Source organism: Podarcis liolepis, assembly GCF_965112155.1.
Source record: "Podarcis liolepis genome assembly, chromosome: 5".
NCBI classification, from domain to species: Eukaryota; Metazoa; Chordata; class Lepidosauria; order Squamata; family Lacertidae; genus Podarcis; species Podarcis liolepis.
Genome location: NC_139556.1, coordinates 56,008,451 through 56,031,028, shown reverse-complemented (window position 1 = coordinate 56,031,028; position 22,578 = coordinate 56,008,451). Strand labels below are relative to the sequence as shown.

At 44.0% G+C, this 22,578-nt stretch overlaps 1 protein-coding gene across 2 annotated transcripts in view; it reads right to left on the bottom strand.

The window, feature by feature from the left end:
- Nucleotides 1–3,772: 3,772 nt before the first annotated feature.
- The window catches only part of XPNPEP1 (X-prolyl aminopeptidase 1), a 35,004-nt gene continuing 16,198 nt past the window's right edge, over nucleotides 3,773–22,578 (bottom strand). The window contains exons 7-21 of one of the 2 annotated variants that reach the window (XM_083504950.1): nucleotides 21,841–21,984; nucleotides 21,467–21,562; nucleotides 19,705–19,786; nucleotides 18,817–19,027; nucleotides 17,406–17,495; nucleotides 17,090–17,140; nucleotides 16,150–16,208; nucleotides 14,526–14,603; nucleotides 13,320–13,391; nucleotides 10,587–10,647; nucleotides 9,846–9,915; nucleotides 8,618–8,791; nucleotides 7,214–7,290; nucleotides 5,768–5,866; nucleotides 3,773–5,091 (exon numbers count right to left, since the gene is read on the bottom strand). In XM_083504950.1, coding sequence (XP_083361076.1) covers nucleotides 4,963–5,091; nucleotides 5,768–5,866; nucleotides 7,214–7,290; nucleotides 8,618–8,791; nucleotides 9,846–9,915; nucleotides 10,587–10,647; nucleotides 13,320–13,391; nucleotides 14,526–14,603; nucleotides 16,150–16,208; nucleotides 17,090–17,140; nucleotides 17,406–17,495; nucleotides 18,817–19,027; nucleotides 19,705–19,786; nucleotides 21,467–21,562; nucleotides 21,841–21,984 — 1,493 coding nt within the window. In that variant the 3' untranslated portion in view covers nucleotides 3,773–4,962. Of the gene's footprint in view, nucleotides 5,092–5,767; nucleotides 6,775–7,182; nucleotides 7,291–8,617; nucleotides 8,792–9,845; nucleotides 9,916–10,586; nucleotides 10,648–13,319; nucleotides 13,392–14,525; nucleotides 14,604–16,149; nucleotides 16,209–17,089; nucleotides 17,141–17,405; nucleotides 17,496–18,816; nucleotides 19,028–19,704; nucleotides 19,787–21,466; nucleotides 21,563–21,840; nucleotides 21,985–22,578 lie in introns of those variants that run through there. The other variant, XM_083504951.1, reaches the window with a different exon arrangement.

Sequence of the window (22,578 nt, the reverse complement as noted above, 5' to 3'; positions counted from 1 at the left end):
GTGAGCACCTTGGCACCACATTTGTGACCCCTGCCATAGTACAAACTGCTTTGGAAACCCCTTTCAATGTCAAAAGCAGTTTGCAGTGCAGTGAAGTTTTGTTTTGTTTTGTTTTTTAATGAAAACAAGGCTAGGGCTGTGACCCCATGCATATGGGAGTCAGACACATTGAACTCAGTGGACCTTACTTCCAAGTAAACATGCTTAAGATGGTGCTGAAAGCTCCTCTTGGCCTCATAGAACTAACTCTATAGTTTTTTGTACCTTGATTATTAGGTATAGTTGTAAAAAAAAAAAGGTTTACTATTATTCATATTTGAAATTTGTTGTTCTTCAGGATTAGGAATGACTCTAAAAAGTAGATTTACTTTTACTTTGTGAAATCCCAGTGGTGAAGCTTCTTCTACATTTCTCTCCTTGATCCTTCGTTCCCTGACATCAGACAATATGTGACATGTCTGTGGAAGTTCTCTCAGAAAAAGCCTTGGCAGATGCAAGAAGTAAAGTTCTTATCTCAGTACCCAGGGAAGTTATGCAAGTTAAGCTGATGGCACTGAGATGAGGAAAAAACACCCTGGAGAAATGAATCATTGATAGAAGATCCTAAATATTAATAAGATACAAGAGGATGCTTCATTCAACTTTGCACTTAGTCCAACTGCCTGGATAGACTTGCTCGCTCGCCTGCTGGATCAACTATTCTAAGCCATGCAAAGATACCTTAGGCGTGCCGAACAAATGCCAGGTCTTTCTGACTGCTGAATGGATTATTTATTCAAATCTCAAATGCAGCAGAAACTCTTTAGCCTAAACAAGGTTTAAGATCAAAATTTCAGTTCTGAATATACTGTCCTTCTGAGGCCCACTAAAGAAAGGGGCCTCTATGAGAAAGGGGGGAAAGGATATCAGAAAATTGCAAAGCATCTTCAAATGCATCTAGGTTAGATTGCACTAATGCGTTATATACCTGGGGCTGCCTTTGAAGGCAGTTCGGAAACTACAGCTGGTAAAGAATGCAGCAGCCAGATTATTGATTATTGACCAGAAGGTCTGAACATATTACATGTTTGTGTCATATGAGCACAAGGCATCAGCCTTAGTTTCCAGTTTCCCAGCTTTTGGGAACTTGGGCCAATATGAGTTAGTCTTAAATCTGATATTCAACTGGCAGGCTTTTAAATAATAATTACAGAAGGTTCTAGAAGGTTCTTTCTGATTGGACAGGTGCATCCCTAAAGATTTAGAATTTCTTCTGAGCTAAGGTTATGTGTGGCACACTCATTCTTGCAGTTAAAAGGTATATAACCCAATATTGTTCATGGCACTGATTTCCTTTCAAGTATGAATCCATATAAAAAAAATGGCAGAGAAAGTTGCTTTTCTCAGAACTTCTCCCCACTCCACCATCTTATTATATCAGTATGCATCTGTTGCAGCAACCCACATTTCAAAAAAAATTAATGAGAAAAGCAAAGTGGGTTCCCCCCCCCTCCCCCCAGTCTGAGAAGTTTCCACTGGAAATCCCCCAAGGACACAGAACAGCGAGGAGATAGGCCCTGGCTTTAATTGTTGTATTAAAATTCTTCCAAGCTAGTACACAAGCATTCAAAAGGCAAGCTAATTAAAATGCCAACGCGGTGCCTTTCATAGCCTGTGAAGTTCTTATTATGTGCTTTTCTTATTGCTACCGTAACTTCAGCTAGACCCAAAAGCCTCCCTAAAAGTCTCTGCTTATATAAAAAAGTAGAATTGTGGCAGTTTTCTCCCTCTCTTGCAGTACTAGAAACTGAGGTCATGCAAGTGAAGCTGAATGCTCTTAAGATTCAGGGCAGACAAAAAAAAAAAATAACACAGCAGCACATCATTAAAACACTGGAATTTGCTGCTTCAAGGCCTAGTGATCACCACCAACTTAAGACGGCTGAGGGAAAAGGAAACTAGCCATGGCCACCAGTCATGAGATCACCTCTAGCATCAGTGGCAGTGTGCTTCTGAATCTGTTTCTGGGGAACATAAACAGGACGGTGCTGTAGTGCTTGTGGACTGCCTATTAACACCTGGTTGACCACTGTGGGAACAAAATGGTGGACTAGATGGGTCTCTGGGTCACGATCTAGTGAGGTTCTTCTTGTCCTTGAACCCTTTGCTTCTCCTATACACACGAATGGCTCCCATTAGTCTCTGCAGCATAAAGAAGCTGCAATATCTGATATCACTGCAATGGAAACCACAGCAGCCGCCTCCTTCCACTAGGTCACTGTAGGGGGAGAGTTCACATCTCCTATATGGAAGCAAATGACACTAATCTGTGGGGGGAAGTAGAGGAAGTGCAGGAGAGGACAACTTAAGGTAGGGGGGAAATCCTGCCCCCATCCCATGGTTATCCCAGTATTGGAAGGCAGATTTTGCCCTCTCTTCAATAGTACCCTTGGTTTGATTCCGCTGCCGAATGGACGTTCTTCACTCCATGTTTCCCCCCCCCAAAAAAATAATTATTATTAATTGCTTTTTCATCTTCACCTCAGCACTTGAGAGTGCTGCAAATTTATACTAGGCCTATTTGCCTTTGAGTGTCTTGTCTCATCCGGATGTGCCTGTTTCTTCGCACAAAATGACTGAGCACTTCTTAATAAGGATTCTTTTAATCGTGTGGCACCTTTGCGTTCGTATTGCAAAGCCCAGTCTAATTCCATCAAACTCCTGCCTCAGAGAGTGACGTGCTTTAATATTAGTAGGAACCAATATGGGCCTGACTATGGCAACCGCACTAGCAAATTGCCACCGTGAGGGACAATTAAGAGGATTTGCATGAACAGAAATCAGACGAAATACAGCAAGAGACAGGTCACTGTTAACTTCTTAAGGACTGCGAGAGCCTGTTCCATTTTTAATTAATGACACTGAGCCTTAACAAAGATTTGCTTGAAGAGTGTTTGTCTGGAATGCCATTATTTTAGGAGCATCGTTTCATTATTTAGTGCCCATGCAGCAATTCCTCCTGTTAAAGATTCAGACCGGGCTCAATAATATAGAAAGTGCATGGTCTGGAGTACAAAGAGACCCCAGGTGATACAGTGGTTAGAATGTCTAAATAGGATGAGGGAGGCCCGAGTTCAAATCCCCATACAGCAATGACCCTATTTGGTTGGATAACCTTGGACCTGTCCTCCTCTCCCAGCCTATCCTATCCAGCCTCTCAAGTGTTGTTGTGAAGATAAAATGGAAGGAAAAGAACTGTGTATGCAAAAATATTTTGCAGCAAGTTGTTTCCCCTGTTTACCTGTGGGTGGGTGTGGGTGTGCTCTGTCCTGGCACTCCCCGTTGCTGGAATGGAATAGAGTTTTGATGTTGAATATTTGTTCAGTGGCCCAAGACAAGAGCAATTCAGCAACAACTTCCCAGTTGAAACACTTTTTTGCAGAAATATTAAGAGCTACCTGGTTTATCTTTGGATTGAAGGGCGGACTTGACAGAACCGCCGGAGCTCTTTGGAGAATGGTGAGTTAACAATGTTAACAAATAAGCAAAATAGATCTAACTTTTAAGTGTCCACTCTAATCCGTGAGTGAAAGAGTAGACAGCCCACATTCAGATCTCTGATCCTAAGGAAGACTAAAGCCCTTACTCCCGCCTCCAAAGCTTCTCACATTGTTCAATCAGACTGCATTAAATTAAGGGAGGGGGAATGCCTAAGAGTCCACAACCTGCTCCCATTGCAGAAATTTGGGGTGCATTTGTGGGATTTAGAAATCTGTGAAATTGGACACAGCAGTAACGAAGTATATGATGTTTATTGGCACTTCCAGATTTTGACTGCGGGTAGAGCAAAGACATGTTCCTAGCCGTGTAAAAGGTTCACTCAAAACAATCAAGGCTGCTTTTGAACATTCTCCATCCTCAACACTAAACGTTTGCTTAATGGTCACACCCAGCCCACACCCTCAGAGCTGGGGGAAAACAAAAACCCAAGTGGCTACCATTGCTTTATACTGCATGCTTAAACACCGCAGGTGTCCAAAACAATTTTCATCACAAGAAGCAACTTACAGACGCTGCAAGTCGGGGCTGGTTTGTAGAAGAAGGTACCTTTCCCCATCACTTATTGCTCAATGACACACAACCGCATCCATTGAAAAATAATTTTGCTCAAGGTAAGCCAGGACTATCTGGACATTCTCTTCTGTGGCAGCAAATCTTTGTGCATTTACCTGGAAGTAAGACCCACTGAGCACAGTGGAACTTTCTTCAGAGTAGACATGCACAGGACTGAGCTGGGGGGGGGGCACTTCACAGCAGCCAAGAGATAACACGATGCTGCAGTCACTGTGTACATGTGAACTTGCTCCGAGCTGCATTTCTGAGAGGTGCAAAATGCAGAAAAGCAAGGCTTTGGAAGTTTTCAGTACAGGGTCCTTGGGAACACCTGTTCTCAGGCCCCTACAGGAGACCTATTTTACTATGCATCTCCACCTGATACATAGCCCTGTTCTCTGTAGCGCTTTGGCAGGACATCTCAACCATTAACTTGCATCACGTTGCACACTTCCCAGGTAGTTTTCAGTCAGCTGCACAAGCTTGGCGGTTGCATAAACAATAGAATCCAGTGATTCAGCAAGTTTTCAGTGACCTCGTGCTGTTCTCCACTGACCCATCTTCTCCGTAAGATACAGACTCAATAGCTCCCACTTTATTTTTGCTCATTATCAAGAAAATAATAATAAAAGAATCACGAGGAAAGAAATCCCCTCCCCACCCCCAAAAAAATCCACTCCCACCCAGCCCCAGCACCAAGTTCTCTCCTGATCGATATGAAAGGGTTTTCACATTCCCCCCACTTCACTCTCCCTCCCCAGGCATGGTATATTATTGTAAAGCTGAACCAATACTGCACTTGCAATTGTGAAAAGGAATGACTTTCTCGCAGAAACGCACATAGACACACAAAGAGGATGTGCGCTGCTGTTAGTGCATCTTGGAGATGGGCTCCGTTTCCCTAATGAGCCACCGGAGAGCTTCTTGCCGTCCTTGTCGCTCGAGCTCTGCCCCGACCACCTCTCGGCATTTTCTGTGGTACTCGTTCACCCAGTCACACTAAAAAGAAAGGAGAGCACCTTGATCTCCAGCCACTGTGAATGCTACTTGCAAGGGGGGAAGGGATTATATATGTCTAAAAAGCTCAAATAGTTGAAGTGGAGAGCAGCCCTTTGTGTACTGATGTCTATGGGGAAGTGCAGCTGGATACAATAGTCCCTTGTGCATCGCTTTTGGAGGGATGGGGGGGGTCAAAGGCAATTGTGAGGGCAATCTGAACTCGCAACAAAATGTTGCAGCGTGGAAGGTTCAGTGTTCCAGGCAGCTAGCCATGCCCTCTACCATGATGCGCAGAGAAAAGCTGGGCAGGAAGAGTACCAGCAAGCATGTTTCTGTTTTTGTCTTTAAATTTCAGCTCTTAAGATACCTATGAATACATCACAACAAAACAACCTCACCTGATATATACTCAGTTCCTGAAATTTTGTCAATCTGGGAGTTCCCCTTCCCACCTTCTATCCTCAAAATAACCACGGTGCCATTTGTACTAGTATCCTGTCAGGTTTGGCAATAGACCACAACAGGTTTGGCTGTAAATACTAAGACAGCTAAGTACTAAGATGGAGGTTTTCATCAAGACCTGGTCTGTCTGGAAATGAGGGGGAAGAAAACCAAGCATTACAAGTCCTCACAGTAAAAGTCTCAAGTTTTACAACACAGTTATTATTTTCCTTACCTCTTTTGGAGTTAGCAAATCAACGTCTATCATTTTGGTTTGAATGGGAACCAGGGTCAAAGGCTCAAACGTCAAACTCCCTCTGTTGCTGAAGTTATACTACGGAAGTAAAATATCCTAGTCATTGGAGAAAGCTTCTAGCTGAGTAAAAGTGCCCCTCTCACCATCACAGATTTCCCATAATGCAGCCTTCCCCATTCTGGTGTCCTCCAACTCTCATGAGATGACAGAAAACTGGACAACAGTGGCATTAAGGGTATATTCTGAGACAGTTTAACTAAGCAAATCCAGACATGTCATCCATCCCTCTGGAGAACTGTCCCTGCTGCATAAAACTGACTTTAGATTTGTTCTCACCACCTTTATAAAGATGTTTTCAGTCAAGTAACCTAATGCATGTCTAAAGTCCGTTTTGGGGGTGTAATCCGGCCCACCGGTTGGTTTAATCTGGTCCCTGTGGCAGTTTATTTCCTGGGTAAAATCCTTAAAAAGCCTCAACAACTTCAATCCTAAAAAGAGCTCAACAACTTCAATCCTAAAAACAGGTTGGCCCTTTGGTCGGCCCTCACAGCCCTTCAGTTCATCAAATCTGGCCCTCTTTGAAAAAAATTTGGACACCACTGACGGTCCTAATGTGAAGGTTGGCCATCTTGTGCCAAACACCATGTTTCAACCCAATGTTCTCTTACGTTTGTCATTCCTACATAAAAACTCCCTTTCATCAGCAACTAGGAAAGTTAATAGAAGATTAAGGATACTTTCCAAAGTTATGTTTCAGCTTCCAGGATGGCAGAAACAACCAAGCACTGCAAGGATGGAAAAGCTGTGGCTTTGAAATCATTGGTGGGGAACCTGCAGCCCTTGAGATGCTGGAGGACTCCAAGTGCCATCAGCCCAAGCCAACAGGGCCAGTTGTGAGGGATGATGCCCAACAACATTTGGAAGAAGGTGGGTTCACTCCCCATTGGAAAGACATTGTGCTCACAAATCACAGCAAGGAGGCATTGCTCCATAGAATCATAGAATCATAGAATCATAGAATCATAGAGTTGGAAGAGACCACAAGGGCCATCGAGTCCAACCCCCTGCCAAGCAGGAAACACCATCAGAGCACTCCTGATATATGGTTGTCAAGCCTCTGCTTAAAGACCTCCAAAGTAGGAGACTCCACCACACTCCTTGGCAGCAAATTCCACTGTCGAACAGCTCTTACTGTCAGGAAGTTCTTCCTAATGTTTAGGTGGAATCTTCTTTCTTGTAGTTTGGATCCATTGCTCCGTGTCCGCTTCTCTGGAGCAGCAGAAAACAACCTTTCTCCCTCCTCTATGTGACATCCTTTTATATATTTGAACATGGCTATCATATCACCCCTTAACCTCCTCTTCTCCAGGCTAAACATGCCCAGCTCCCTTAGCCTCCTCTCAAGCATGCAAAGGAACCGCTCACCTTGGTTTTAACAGGAACGACAATGACAACGTTTTCTATTCGGATCCCAAAAGCATCAGCCTCATAATAACCAGGCTCTGCAGAGACAAAGTTAGCCAGGAACACTGTTAGAAAAAATTTCCCCAAAGGGCAAACCCCCTAACAACCTTGGGAGTAAGGCCCAGCTTTTCTGTTCAAGCAACCTGAAGATTTTGGAGTTCAAAGAATCTTCCATATCACACCCAAAGACACATTTGCACCTTTCATAGAGAAAGGCAGTACAGTGGTACCTCTAGTTACGAACTTAATTCGTTCTGGAGGTCCATTCTTAACCTGAAACTGTTCTTAACTAGAGGCGTGCTTTCGCTAATGGGGCCTCTTGCTGCTACTGCGCTGCCAGCACACGATTTCTGTTCTCATCCTGGGGCAAAGTTCTCAACTCGAGGTAACTCTTCCAGGTTAGTGGAGTTTGTAACCTGAAGCATTTGTAACCTGAGGCGTTTGTAACTCAAGGTACCACTGTAAAGGCTTCTTCTGTGGCTTGATCACAGAAGCTGCATTGGTGAGGCAACACTTGGGGTGAAAATACCAGAACCGTAAGAAAGGAAACCAGGATGGGTGAACCAAGGCCCTTGAACAGCAATGATGCCTGAAAACCCCACAAAATTCATATGGAAGACAAGAGATAATGTGCACCAAATCTACTGAACGCTTGTGCCAGCAAAATCAGACCTTAATGCATACATCCTGGGCTGACAAATTGCTGCCATAACAGCTAAGGGACATCCCTGCCTCAAATCTCACTCACTGCTAGGTGAGCCCAGGCACCATTTCTCAGGCTCTCATCTATAAAATGAAGCAAGAGTAGTTCAGAGCAGCAGCTTCTTGGAGATGGAGTTTACTTTATTTATTTTATTTTATTATGCTTTTTATTAACTTTTTATTACACCACATAAACACATGATACTTAAGAAACAAACTAAAAAGAAAACACAAAACAAATGACAAACAAATAACCATAAAGCTGAAAGCTCTTACACACAGACTTATGTTACCCTATTTTCGATTGTTATTCTATTCTAATAGACTTCCTTCCTCCTCAAAGCGGGTCTAATTTCTTGTTTGTTTAACTGTTTCTTTCTCATTTCATCATGGAGTTACTGATGCTTACCATGAGGGGGGTGTCTGTGAGTCTGTGATTCAAATATATTTGGACACTTGCAAGCACAATATAAATGCTAAGTATTAATATAATCACTGTTGATATTTAAGGACTGGAGAGGTGCCACCCTCCCATTCTTTCCCAGAAACAACAACATAGAGAGCCAAGAGGATCACATGAAATTCTTATATTAAAAGCCAAAGAGGCAGAAGACACTAGTTCATGTAACAAGAGTCATGAGTCAATGGGAATAAATTAATTACCATCAGAAACAATCATCCCGGCTTCCAGAGGTTCATCTGCAAAGGTTTTGTAGCTAATGCCACATGGACCTTCATGGACATTTAGGAAAGCCCCAACTCCGTGTCCTGTGCCATGCAGGTAATCTAAGCCTTGGTCCCACAGTGCAGAACGTGCAAAGGAGTCCAGGAGGTGACCTACAAGACACAAAAGGAAGTTGCAGGTCCACAATATATTAACAAGCTGAGCAGAAAGCAAGCAGCCTTTTTTCTGGCGGTCATATCCTGAACTTGCAGGTTGAAAAAGATGTGCATACAATTTTATACTGTCCTTTATATACTATGATTTTTTTAATAAAAAAAAAACAGCTTTGGAAACAGGATGTAAGCATGACCATAATATTATCCAAACAATTGGTTTCCCACTCCCCCAGAACAAAAACTAATTCATACAACAAACTTCCCCATAAATGTATATGCATATATAGTGGATGCTAGTCATCAGAGAGTTCATTTGGATACTTTATAAAGGGATGCCATATTTCAGCAAAATCATCTCTATCAGTCGCATCATTGGGGCATGTACTCTCCTAGTTAGTTTCTCAGATAAAGCAATTGACCACACGTTCTGTTTCCATTGTGTGATGTGTAGATAATCGTGTCCTTTCCTTTTGTGTACTGTGCTGAGGGAACAATACAGATACCCCTTTTATCTGCAATCTTGCAGAATTTATTCATTTTTTAAAAGGGATAATGTTGTGTCTTGCTTGAAAGTTTCAGAATTGTAAATTGAGGGGAAACAGGCCATAGCTCAGGGCTTGAATATTGGCATTGTGTGCCAGGGGTCCCCCCACATCCTCAGGCAGGACTGGGAGAGAATTCTGCCTGGAATCCTAGACAGCTGCCAGCCAGTCAGAGCAGACAATACTGAACTGAATGGACCAATGGTCTGACTCCATAGAAAGAAGGCGACTTCCTATGTTCTAAAACCGGAACCCCATTTTTAAAGGGGAATTGTTGTGATTTGCAAGGGAAATATTCAATTTTAGTTTTAAGTTTCTTTAGTTTGTATATATGCTTTATCTGCGTCTGTGGCAATTCTATTCATCCTAAGTTACTTTTATAGGGGTATGTACTTCCACATTGTTAAACCCTTCCCTCGTGAAGGCCTGATGACTAGATAACAGAGAAAACACAAATCTGATTCCGAGTGCCACTGCAGCTGAGGAAGAGGAAAGGGAAACTGACCAACCTTTGGTCCCGTTGGGGAATATAGCTGCGCTGACAGCTATGTGACCCTTCAGCACATAGGTAAAACACTCCTGGAAGGAAAGGGAAGACGATGAACAAAACAGAAGCCATTGGAAGGCCTGGCCCACAAGTCACTTGCAACCTAGAACAAGTGCATAAAGAATTCTGGACTGGGGTCTGCCAATATATTTGAAGCAGCAGCTCAGTTTGATAGTAAAAGCGACCAGTGTATATCTCATCTCCCTAAGATGTGTGTGTGTGCAGGGAGGGAGGGGTGAAATAAAGGGCAATTTCTAGCAGTGATCAGAGCTTGGATGTGGACTACACCCCAGATGTTTTAATTGGCTCTTGTACACATTGGCATCCAGAACATCTGCCCCACCCCACCCCCTTTGGAGAAAACACTGCTTCTATAAATATTCAGGTGGTTTTGATTATGAAAAAAAAATGCCACAAAACTGAATATCCAAAAGGTTCTTGATGGATAGATACAACGGGGGGTGGGGGTGGGAATGAAACCAGGACCCATAAAGAGGGAGAGTTGCTGCAGGTGCCCGGGGACAATAAGGCCACCCTTGACTTTCAGGGGTGGTTTGGTGTCAAGCAGAGCTACTTGATCGTCTCACGGTCCATTGTAGTAAGTGAAATCTGCACACATACAAACCTACAGTGCTTATTGTATCTAAAATTGCCTGTCAACCCCTTTGGGGAAATCAACGATGAAAACCAAATTCTTGCATACCTTTTCATAAGCTGTTGGGGTGCCAAAATGCATTGTCCTTGTCACATCTGTAGTTCCATCCCTTCCAAAAAGAGAAAGAGAAAAACATATTCTAACTATCCAAAGGGAAAGGTGGAGGCATAGGCTGTTGCGTTATACCGAGTCTGAGCATTGGTCCATTTAGTTCAGTGATGTCTACACTGACTGGCAACAACTCCCAAGGGTTTCAGGCAGGGGTCTCTCCCTGTCTTGCCTGTATATGCTGGGGATTGAAACTGGTATCTTCTGCAGGCAAAGCAGATGCTCTAACACTGAGCTATGGCACTTCCCGGAAAAGGCAAGAATATACTTTAATCTATAGCCAGCCTAGTGCAAAATTTTGTGAGCTTCTTCCAAGTGTTCTGCAGTGGGTAAGGCTCAGTTGTAACAAGAATGGGCATTGCTGGTCTTGCTGAGTCGCATCGAAATAGGCTATGAAACAGGTCAAGATTTCCTCATGGAAATGCCAGGAGACCATTGCCCACCAATCAGCTCACACAAGGAAGATATTCTGTGGGCCTCGTCCTTCTTACTGGAATCTAAAGTGCAGAAATAGCAATCAACTGGCAGAAGTTCATTGGGCAGGAGAAGGACAAGGTATGCCTACAGAGGGTGGAATAACAAGACGGGTAATTGGTCATAGCAGCTGTGACCTTCCAAACCTGCTAGCAAGAGATCTCCCAATTAGAGACCCCCCCAAAGCAGATGGTTTCTCCCGCACTCCTGAGATAAGGTCTCAGCTAGCCAATGGACATCCAGGTGTCTTCTGCCACACCTCAAAGTATAATCTATTTAGTTATGCTATTTTTTAAAAGGAGCAGCTTCTAGAAGCTGGCTCCAGCCCTATCCCAACTTTTCTCTAGTTAATGCATGCTCAAGTAAGCTTTCACAGACTGCAAGGCCACTGGAGAGATGTCAAGCGGAATCTGTAACTGTAGCTCAGAGGAAATGAACTCTCTTCCAACAAATCTATTCTGTTATCCCTCCAGCTATCCCGGCTCTGGTGTCCGTTGGTTCCTCCCGCTCTCTGCTTATGGAACATTCCAATCTGGATAACCATCTGCATTGTTGTCTCTGCACAGGGCAAGCTGTTCGGAAAGCTGAGGTACAAAGGATTTGGCTCCAGCACAAGAGATTGTACTAAACGACCTCTGCCCCCCTTCCCCCCCCCCCGGCTAGCTCTGCCAGCGTACAAACTGAAGTCACTGGATGCAACTCAAGGCTCTGGGATGCTATGTTTCATAAATGATACATAATTTGGTACTGTGGGGCATGTTTCAGAGGATGAGAAAAGCAGGACACACTTCCTTACGTCAAACCAACAAAAACAGGGGAAATAAATCCTGCCAAACCAGTAAAAATTAGGGCAAAATGTGCATCCTGCAGCTCTGTGCATGAAGCACAAAAGAACAAAAATCAACCTTCCGAGGACAGCACTAGGGAAAGCGAGTTGGAGAGCATGTGAGCAGTGCCTGGGGAAGTATTCAAAGCCAGTCAAGCAGGATTTCTATTGATCCATGGGTTGTTGGAAGCTATCAGGACCCCTGCATAACTCCTCTACCCTGTCCCAGAGGAGTGAGCAAATATTTCAAGTTCTCCAGAACTTCTTCTGCAGGCTAGGTGTTAAGCGGCACTTTTTTAAAAAATGGGGAAGAAAAGAAAAAGGCAGGTACAGTGGAAAATCCTTAAGAGTCTGAAAAATGGGAGTTCAGAAAGTGCAATGCACACTTAATTTCATTAGACGGACCCGGTGCAAAGTAGGTTTTCAAGTTCATCAAGAAATTCTATCTAATGGGTTGGGATCGCTGACCAAGGAAGCCTCCTTCATCTCTATGGTCCTACAGGTCATGGAGCTTTGCTCAAACATCTAATTTAACTATATGTACCGTGCTGAAAAGAAGTCAAGGGATCTGTATCTCTCTCAGAATTCCCAAATTATCCATACTTTTGAAAATAAAGAGCACAATCCACACGTAACTGCTCTTCCACAACCTCTGTTGACATTAACAGGAGTTAAGCAGGACCCTGAGAACTTCCCCCTGGGGGGGGGGATTTGTGCAAAGTCTCTCTCCAGACACTCTGCCCTAGCACATGACTTTTAAAACACTCGAGTTAACTTTGCAACATCAGCCAGTTCAGCCCTGCTGCCCCACAGCCTAGAGAATGTCATGGATGCATAACTCATTATATTCAAGTGGCTGCTTCACAATGTGGCACCGAGGAAGCCGATAATTAGGCTGCCTGAGAAGAAGGTGCTCATTGTACAAGTTTTATCCACATAGTTCCCATTCAGGGGGCCATTAAAATTTCAGAAAAACAAAAACGCCAAGCCTCTAAGCCAGGAAGGGAAAACCTGTGACCCTTCAGGTGCTATGGGACTCCACTTCCCATCAGCCAGCATGGCCAATGGTTAAGGATAATGGGATTTGTAGTCCAACAACATCTCGAGCGCCACAAGTTCCCCATCCCGGTTCTAAAGAAGCAATTTCCATTCACAGATCAGTTCCGCTCCATTCCTTGCTGAACAAAATAATTTTCAGCACAGCCCCCAACTTGCCAGAATAATATTGCTATGACTCATATTTTCTCCATGGTGTTTATCTTAAACAAGTATAGTATAAGGCTGTGTCTTTTTCCATACCAAAGCTATATCTGAGGTGGGATTTGATTTAGTGTAGGTTCACCAATGTGAAGTAGCCTATAAGCTTCATTTACCTGTACTGAGCCCCAGAATCCAGGAGGTAGATTTCATTCATGGATAAAGTCCTATTTGTCTCAGGTGTAGGCCTATTCAAGAAAAGAAAAATGATTTGTCTCACCTTTTCATTGAAACCAGCAAGTGAAAACAGACTGAATTACAAGTTCTTCCTTCAATTATACAATTAAATTATGAACTCTGGGCCGAGTGTATTTGTCCTTAGTAAATTTTCATGGACTGTTAGATCAAATCAGCTGCCCATTTAGGTCAGCATCATGTGTCTGAGGGCATCTTCAGCATTGTACAGCATGTGTTTACTATTCTAAATTATATAGGAGGCTGTATAGCATCACAATATTTGGTGGTGGAAGCACATTCACAATGACGATCAGAAGGCTGGAAGAGCTTGTTATCTACACCTACTTGTTGATCACATGATTCTCTATTGAAAATTCTACAGCTAACAGGAGACAGGTCTATGAACCACCAAGAAATATTCCAACACTTTAAATAAAATTATAAAGTAAGGTATTTGCATGTATTTGCACTTCATTCAACCATTATTTCAACTAGGGTTGTGCTAAATTCTGCACAGTTATCAGTTTTTGCACTGAAAGCTGCACTTTGGGACAAGGTTAATTTTTTCACTGAATCAGTGGATGTCAAGATTTTTTCCTTTTTTAAAAAAAGCTTCCAGCCTCAACATCATGCAATCCCTGAGAAACTTGTAAAGGACAAGCGAAAATCCTCTAGTTTCTGCATTCTGCAGCAGCAAATAACCTCAGCCCTCCACAATGACTCCACCCCTCAAACTCTCTCATTAGTAACTTTGAAAAAACAGGAAGCTAGCCAAACAGGGACAACTGATCTTCATGAAGCCAACCGCCTGAAAACAATTTGGACATCCACAGTAGATGGTTACGGAACAAGATACATTGTTCTGCTGCTTCAACCACAAACTCTCTTTATATCACTAGACGGAAAATAACATCAACTGATGTGATTCCCTGAAGTTCCGTTAAGCCTCAGATAGCATGGGGACCACACCAAGTGCAATGGGATCCTGGAGAAAAGATTTGGTCATAGAAGCTAACTTGAAGATTAACAGTAGCGAACATTTCCTAATCTAAACTAAGCAGCGATACACTAGCATGATGGTGCTCTAGGTTCTTCCAACTATGTAGTGAAGTGTCCAGTGCAAGGACTCTGTTGCTCTTACTTACTTGTAGTGAATTATAGCACCGTTTGGGCCTGTACTTGAAATCGTAGGAAAGCTCAAGTCGACAAAGTTCTCTTGCTGGCTGGAAAAAAGAGAAATTTCATGAGCAAAGGTCATTTAGAACTTCTAGAGAAAGGAGACATCCTGCCTCTCAAAGGATGAGAACAAAGGTTTTCATCTTCTGCCATTGCCCTTCATTGAGATTTCATCATTCATGATCAGCCTGGTGAGTCTTCCTGCAATTTGTCTCGATTAACCATTTGGGCCAAAACTTGCTCAAGTTGTTCTAGCAAGACATTGAACATCAAACCTAAAGTATGGGGAAGGGCTGTAGCTCAGTGGTAGAGCATATGCTCTTCATGCAGGAGATCCCAGGTTCAATCCCAGCATCTGCAGGTAAGGTTGGGAATGCCCTCTAAAAACTTGAAGACGCCCTGCAGTTCTGTATAGACAATATTGCACTAGGTGGACCAATGGTGTGATGATGTGTTATAAAGATGCGTCCTATTTTACCACCCAAAAAAAGAAGGTTGGGAACTGGAACTAGTGATGATCTCAAACCAGAGCTTGCTCTATACCCTCTGCTTAGTTCATCCAAAAAAGTATCAGCTGGAGTACTGAAACATACTGAGTTAGTGTACTTTCCCCACATCATGCACAGCAGACTCCCTAGCCACGTTTGCCAATCTGGTCTTAGATATAGGGTTGACTTTGTTTGCCCAAAATGACATGCACTGTATTCTGTGTGATGAATAAGCCTGAAGGCCAAGAACAGCACAATCTTGTTCTGAGCTTGTTTAAGACAGAGGTATGAAACCAGGCAAGACAAACAAGGAGAAGACAAGGCACCAGTTTGATCATGAAATTATGCAGGACATGGACCCTCTCTCAAAACAATTTGTGGACATCCAATCAAGCCAAATGTTGGAAGATTCAGGACAGGCAAATGAAAGTACAGTGGCACCTCAGGTTAAGTACTTAATTTGTTCCGGAGGTCCATTCTTAACCCAAAACTGTTCTTAACCTGAAGCACCACTTTAGCTAATGGGGCCTCCTGCTGCTGCCGCGCCACCGCTGCACAATTTCTGTTCTCATCCTGAAGCAAAGTTCTTAACCCGAGGTACTATTTCTGGGTGAGTGGAGTCTGTAACCTGAAGCGTATGTAACCTGAAGCATATGTAACCCAAGGTACCACTGTACTTCTTCATGCAGCACATAGTTAAACTCCCTCCCACAGGAGGCAGTAGCATCCACCATCTTGGATGGCTTTACAAGAAGGTTGGGCAAATTAATGAAGGATCATGCTCTGCCTCCAGGAGTCAGCCACACCTGTGAATGCCAGGTGCTGAAACTTGAGGGCGAAGAGAGTGTCTTATGCTCAGGTCCTGCTTGTGGCTTTCCTCAAAGTTCTCTAGCTAGTCACTGTGAGGTTGAGCCAGCAGGCTCTTCCGATGCTCTTATGCTCCTAAAGGTTTGCTCTTCTTTAAACTGCCTGCCTTTTGGAAGTCGGACCCCTTCTTTCCGCAGCCTCCCAATAAAACAAATGGACCGTGTTTTCCCCAAAGTCTATATAAAACTTCAGTGACTATAATGACCCAGAGATTGCCCACATCTGTCTTTCTTCTTACCTACGGAACTCCTCTGCTTTGTCTGCTGCTGTTATTTCAGTAATATTCCCTTTGGGAACCTAATAGAAAAGATGGCAGCCTGGTAAACAACAATGGAAACACAGCATGTTGCAGCTTTCATGAGATCTTGCCCAGTCACTCTCTCTTTTCCTTTAGAGGCCACTGTTGACTCCCCACCCCTCCATGCTATCCTTGGGCATCAATATCAGGGCTCAACGACATTAGCAGTGGCTAAACCAACAGTACTTTCTCGTCAGTAGACTACAGCTATTGAATATTAGTGTTACATTGGAAAACTTAAAAGTGTGGCTAATCTTAACTATGCTACATTGAAACCAGCTTTATAGTTTGATTTCCTAAGTTGACTTCTTTCAATAAACCATGGTTAAGACTAGACACACTTTGTTTGAGTTTGGACATTCCACTAAGCTGTGATTGGTGGCAAACAGCAGCAAAAGCTTCTGATCCCCTCCATGTGGCTGCACTGGAAAAGCAGGGTGAGGGGGAAGTGTTTGAATCCAAGGTTAACACAGGCCCATTCACGTAGTGCCAAGCACCATAGTTTAGTGTGATATCTGAACATGGCCATTGCGAGAAAACTAATATAGCATATATAAAAAAGAAGAGAATTTGATGCTTTCCAGTAACATTCCACTATGGCAATCTCTGCCATGATTTTTCTCCTGTATGCAAGCCAACCGTTTACCGTTCCTCTTTTGATCACACAAGGCAAGCAAAAACAGTCTCCAAAAGTCATCATTTCCTCTCAAGGTGTAAATATGAACAGCCCTCACAGTCCCTACAAGTCTCAGTGGCTTTCTCCCTCCCTCTAGGCCATTGTAATCAGTAGTTACCATGAGCAATACTAAAGCTTATATTCATGCAATCTTCTATTATACAGTAACAGTCTTCTCTCAGTAAAAATCTAAAAAAACCATACCTCCTTCTCCAGCCAGTTAAATAACTCACACAAGGCCACAGCATCCTTAATCTGTTAATAAAGGGAGAAGAAGAAACAAGGTAAAGGGATTAATGAAATACACCTGTATGGAATAACCCACTGAAAAACTGGCCCCAAACATTTTAATGGAAGAAATATATTAGTAGGCAGTAGCAAAAAGACGACATTTCTACTTCCAAGCAGAAACTTCTACACTTCACTCCGCACTCTGAAAAAACTATTGCAGAGTTCAGTAGAATTAATAATTTGCAGCTCTGAAACAGAAAAGAGCCACTAAACTGGGCAGATCACTTACGTGAGCTCTCCTCATGCCTTCTGACTCCGCTGCATTCTTCACAGCTTTTGCAATGCATATGGGAGTGCAGGGGGTGAGGTAGCGGTGATCCTAAGACCAAAAGGAAAAGATACAATTTGGCAAGGAGCCCAAACCGCCTGCTGGCCCTGGAGTTGTCTGGCCACTAAGACTAAGCTGAAGTGGGCTAGCTACATCTTCGTATCCTTCCAAGCCTCAGGGACCAGACAGAAAGGATGCATGCAGGCCAAGAGCATCCTTTATCATCTTCTGTCTGCATGAAAGGCAAAGTGTAGCCTTTCCTTACAAGGGACCACCAGATCATTTTGCATGCCCTTTCCTGCACCTTTTCCAGTCATTTCCCCTTGATTCTGCTCGGACTGTTCTAAGCCCTTCAGGAGATGGTCCATCTGAAGTCTACAATTCCATGGATCTACGTATTTAGATAGGATTCCTGCATTGCAGGGGGCTGGACTAGATGATCTGTGAGGTCCCTCTACAATTCTATGGTTCTGTGAAGCAGACACACCTCTGCATATAGTTCTCTCTGGAAAGTCTCCAACTCTGTGCAAGCCACTTTATGAGCTGAGCAGGAAGCAGGGCAAAGTCTGGTCTCAAAGAACATTGCGGACTGTGCCAAAACACTGCCATATACATGGGACACTGAACTAAAAGTACCTTAGAATCTTCTTGCACTCTGTGTTAGATATGTAACACAGCACAGAAAGCAAAAAGAAAAAGGAGAGCCCATTTCAAACAGAAGGCATGCTCCTGCAGCCCAGGGTAGCCAGTGGAGTGCCTTCTACGTGTGGTTGGACTCCAACTCCCATGAGCCCCCACCACCATGGCCAATGGCCAGGGATGAGGGGAGTTGGAGTCCAACGCCATCTGAAGGCACCACAAGAGCTACCACTGCTCTAGCTAATGGAGGTTTCTATATTCATGTTCTACATACAGGTGAAGAAGAAAAATGCCTCACATGGGATAACAGTAAGTCTCACGGTGCGTTTTGTCACAGCCTCCCCAAAGAAAGCCAGAAGAGGCTGCTGTGTCGTCGTCCCCCAACAAAACGATGAGAACAAAACCTCTTTATTCCTCTCCAGCCCAATCCGCAAAAGTAGTTTTTTTGCTCCAGGGCCAATTTTTTTTTCCAAATCCCTGCCTTATTCTAATCTGACACTCTTTCAGATAAATTCTTTTAATGAGTTAGTCATTTCCTCCTGCCACAGGGGTTGTAAGCAACCCATGGAGAGCTTGGCTTGGGTTTCAAAGCCACGTTGCAGCAGAGGACAAGAGGCCTGCAACAGCCCCACGGAAGGAAGCTTGGAAGCATCCGCCCCGAGTGGAAGTGCATAGCGGCAGACCTGAGCTGGGGGGGTGAGAGGAATTTGCGGCCTTGCCAAAGCCTACAGACCTTGGGGATGGCCTGGGTCAGGGCATAGCTGGCTTTGTCACTGAGCCAAACTTTCTCGTGGGGAGAAAGGGTGTCGCAGATGGACTTCAGAACGGTCAGGATGGAGTCGTACGGCAGCACTTGGATGCTGAACTCAGGGTCCTGAGCAGAGTCCAGCAACAGATGCTCTCTCACGCCTGGGTCGGACATGCGATCGCCGTCAATGAACAACCTAGAGGAATATATTGGAGAGATAGAGAAAAGCAGCCTGAGCCTTGCGGGAAACACAATTAAATAAAGAGTGAATGACTGAACGTTTTATTTATAGCATTTGCATCTCAGCTTTTTGCTAAAGAGATCAAGGTGTCGTACATGGTTCTCCGCCTCCTCATTCAATCCCCACAACAATCCTGAGTGATTGGCCCAAGGCCACCCTTCATGGACAAGTGGGGATTTGAACCCCAGTCTCCCAGGCCTTAGTCCAACACTCTAACCACTACACCACACCGGCTGGCTCTCCAGGTCTCAGTAGCAGGGTATTGGTAATCTGGGCACAGACTTTCTTATAGGTGAAAAACATATGGTAGTGCTACCATAGGAAGGAGCAGAGTGAGGTGGCACCGAGGTCAGGGGAGATCTAGATGGACAGTAATGCCTCTGCAGGTGCAGCTGCCTTGTGGGGCTGCTGCCTACTCAAAGTTCCCCAGACTTCACTGCTGCCTATTTCTTTCCTAGTGAGTGCAGTGCCACTGCCATTTCTCCCCCTTCAGAGGCTGCAGCCTATTGCTTTTAAAGACCTGCTGTCCTTGCCCACTCAGCCAATCAGTTTCTTGAAGGAAAATATATACACATGTTGACCATCAGAGTAAATGTGAGCAAAATAAATGAGAAAGCCTCGGTTTCCATTACCTGATTGTATTGGCTCCTATGATGGCGTAAGCAAAAAAGACCGGGTTGTACTCAACATCCGAGCCTCTGAGATTAAAGAGCCCTAAAAAAATAAGGAAGGAGAAGACAGTGTCACAAACCTGGTTAAAATTCAACATTACAGTGGTACCTCAAGTTAAGTACTTAGTTTGTTCCGGAGCTCCATTCTTAACCTGAAACTGTTCTTAACCTGAAGCACTACTTTAGCTAATGGGGCCTCCTGCTGCCGCCGCGCCACCAGAGCATGATTTCTGTTCTCATCCTGAAGCAAAGTTCTTAACCCGGGGTACTATTTCTGGGTTAGCGGAGTCTGTAACCTGAAGCGTATGTAACCCGAGGTACCACTGTACTTTCTTTTTTTTTAAGAAAGCAGTGGGGAAGCACCATCCATCGTGAGATGCAACACAACCACTTAAATGAACAATAAGGGGCTTTTGCCACAAGATGGCATTAGAAGTCCAGACTACGCACAAGGAAGATCTTTTGGTAACAAGAAAATAAGACAAACGAAGTACAAAGGAAGCCAAGTTGGACCATAAGGAAAAAGTAGAAAATCCACAGCGGGACCCTATATTTATTAGGACCACCCACAAAATAGTGAGCAAACTTTCAAGGTCTCCAGATCGCTTTATCGGGCTGGAGGATGAGGGAAGCAAAGCCGGAGGAGTGGGATGGTGGAGAGGGAACATGGCTGGTATTAACACCATAAAGTCTGCATTGCTTTCAGTCTTGTGACCAAGTGCAGGAAGAGATAAGGAATGTAATCAAGGTGCTGTGCAGGTTGCGGGTTACACCTGGGATTATAAACAAAAACAAAAGAAGATCCAATGGTTCAGCAGCTCACTCCTTATTACTGAAAATGTAAAATCCAGGAATTACTCACATCTGTCTCTAGAGACTGAGACCGGTCTCACATATCACACTAAGCCAAGCCAGGCTCCCAGAGAGGAGATCACAAGCATTTTGCTACACCACCAGCCCCAGCAGTCATTCTGATGACGGGCAGGGAGTTCAACTCTGGTGGTACCAGACAAAGAGCCTTGGGAGGAGATTTCCCCACCTGAAAAAGGCCCCATCTGTGGTTACCATCCTACACCACTTCAGAAGGCCTCAGGACTCGAATAATAAAAAATTATTATTATTATTTTTAAAAGGGAGTTCAACTCTGCTTGGTGAGGGTGTGCAAGCATGTTTGCCACTGTGAACTCACTTGCGCAGCAAAGCCCTGCAGAAAGCAGGCCACAAGACAAGCCCACAGCCTACCAAGCAGTCTCCCCAGATCAAATCCAACGCGTTATCCTTTGGGCCCCATTGCCTCCCAATAAGCAAACTTGCCATTTCCTGTTTTGCACTTTACTGTGCTCCTGGCTGCTCCTCAGCTGTGCTTGGTGGGTATTTGGGAACTAAGTGGTAGCAGACTGTAAGCAGGCAGCAGCTACCCACAAGTGCAGCAGAAGGTGGTTTTTCCAACCATTCGTGGTAATTAGTAATATTGAGCCCAGCAGCAGCCCTCCTGGAAATGGCACAAGGTTCCTTGCCATTGACCAGTGAACAGCCAGCAACTGAAATCTCTACATTCCAAAGATGACACCGGGACAGACTTCTATTGTCCAAATTGGCCCACAGTCCTACTGACCCCTGGGGATGCTGCAGGGTTTCTCATTTCCAGCTGCATAGAGATTTCTGAGTAGATAACCAACATGGAATTGAACAATGCTAAAGGAAACCGGATACTTGTACTCACAAGCCACTTCATCCAAGGCGGTCACCACAAACCACGGAGCCTTCCTCTCAGCCATTTTCCCCCGCAGGGCTGTGATCTTGTCCTTCCAGCTGATCCCTGCATCATGCAATGAAAGCGAGAACTTAATCCAGCCAAATTCTCTAGGGTTAATGTAACAAAGCAGTTCTTTTATCTACACACAGGTGCCGTTTATGTCCAATGCCCAATTCATCTCAGATGCTTTTAGGGATATTAAATGATGGTTGCGGCCGGACTAGTCTCATCCTTAACACACACAGTACCTCTGCCCAATATGCAATTCAACGGGGAGCCTGTCGAGATTGCCGTTTCATTATCAACAACATTCTTACAGACGTGACTGGGATCCTGCTAACCTGTGTAGTTCAAGCCTAGAGTCATCAAGGGTTTGCAAGGCCGTGGTGGTCGATCTGTCCATATGACATCAATTAGGTTGTCTTTGACAGGCACAAGAGTATGGCCAGCACTATTCAGAACTTTGGACATCCTCTTCCATTGATCTGAGGATGACAGAAAGAGTGACGTAAGAAGGATGCTGCTGTTGAGATCCCCAGCCTGCTAAGCTTTCCCTGTGAAGCGACATTGTGTAAGCAGAAACGTGGGGGATACAGTACACATTTAAACACATGGGTTGGTAACAGAATCATTTATCCACTGCATTTCTTAAAAAGTATTTTATTAAGAACCTCACCATTTGCATTCATGAAATATAAAATCAATAAAAAAAACTGAACAAAATTGTGTGCGCATGTTCTGTACATTACAACGAGAATTAGGGAACGAGAACTTCTCCTGTTAGGGTCAACTAAACCCTAAACTTTCATCAGAAAACTTTGGACCAGAAACGTATCACATTTCTGACAATGTATCGCTCTCCATTTTTAAAGAAACATAAGCTTTTACGCCTTATGGTTTTGAAAAAAAACTGAAGATGAATGGTTAGCTTACAAACCACTGTGGGATTGTAGAGGGAAAGTAGTAAAAATATTGCCATTAACCAGATTTGGGGGGAACAGATTCCTGTGACCTTCTTCAAATTCCCAACTGAAAAGTTTGCTAGATTCATTTGCAGCTGAAACTCGATAGGGCATCCA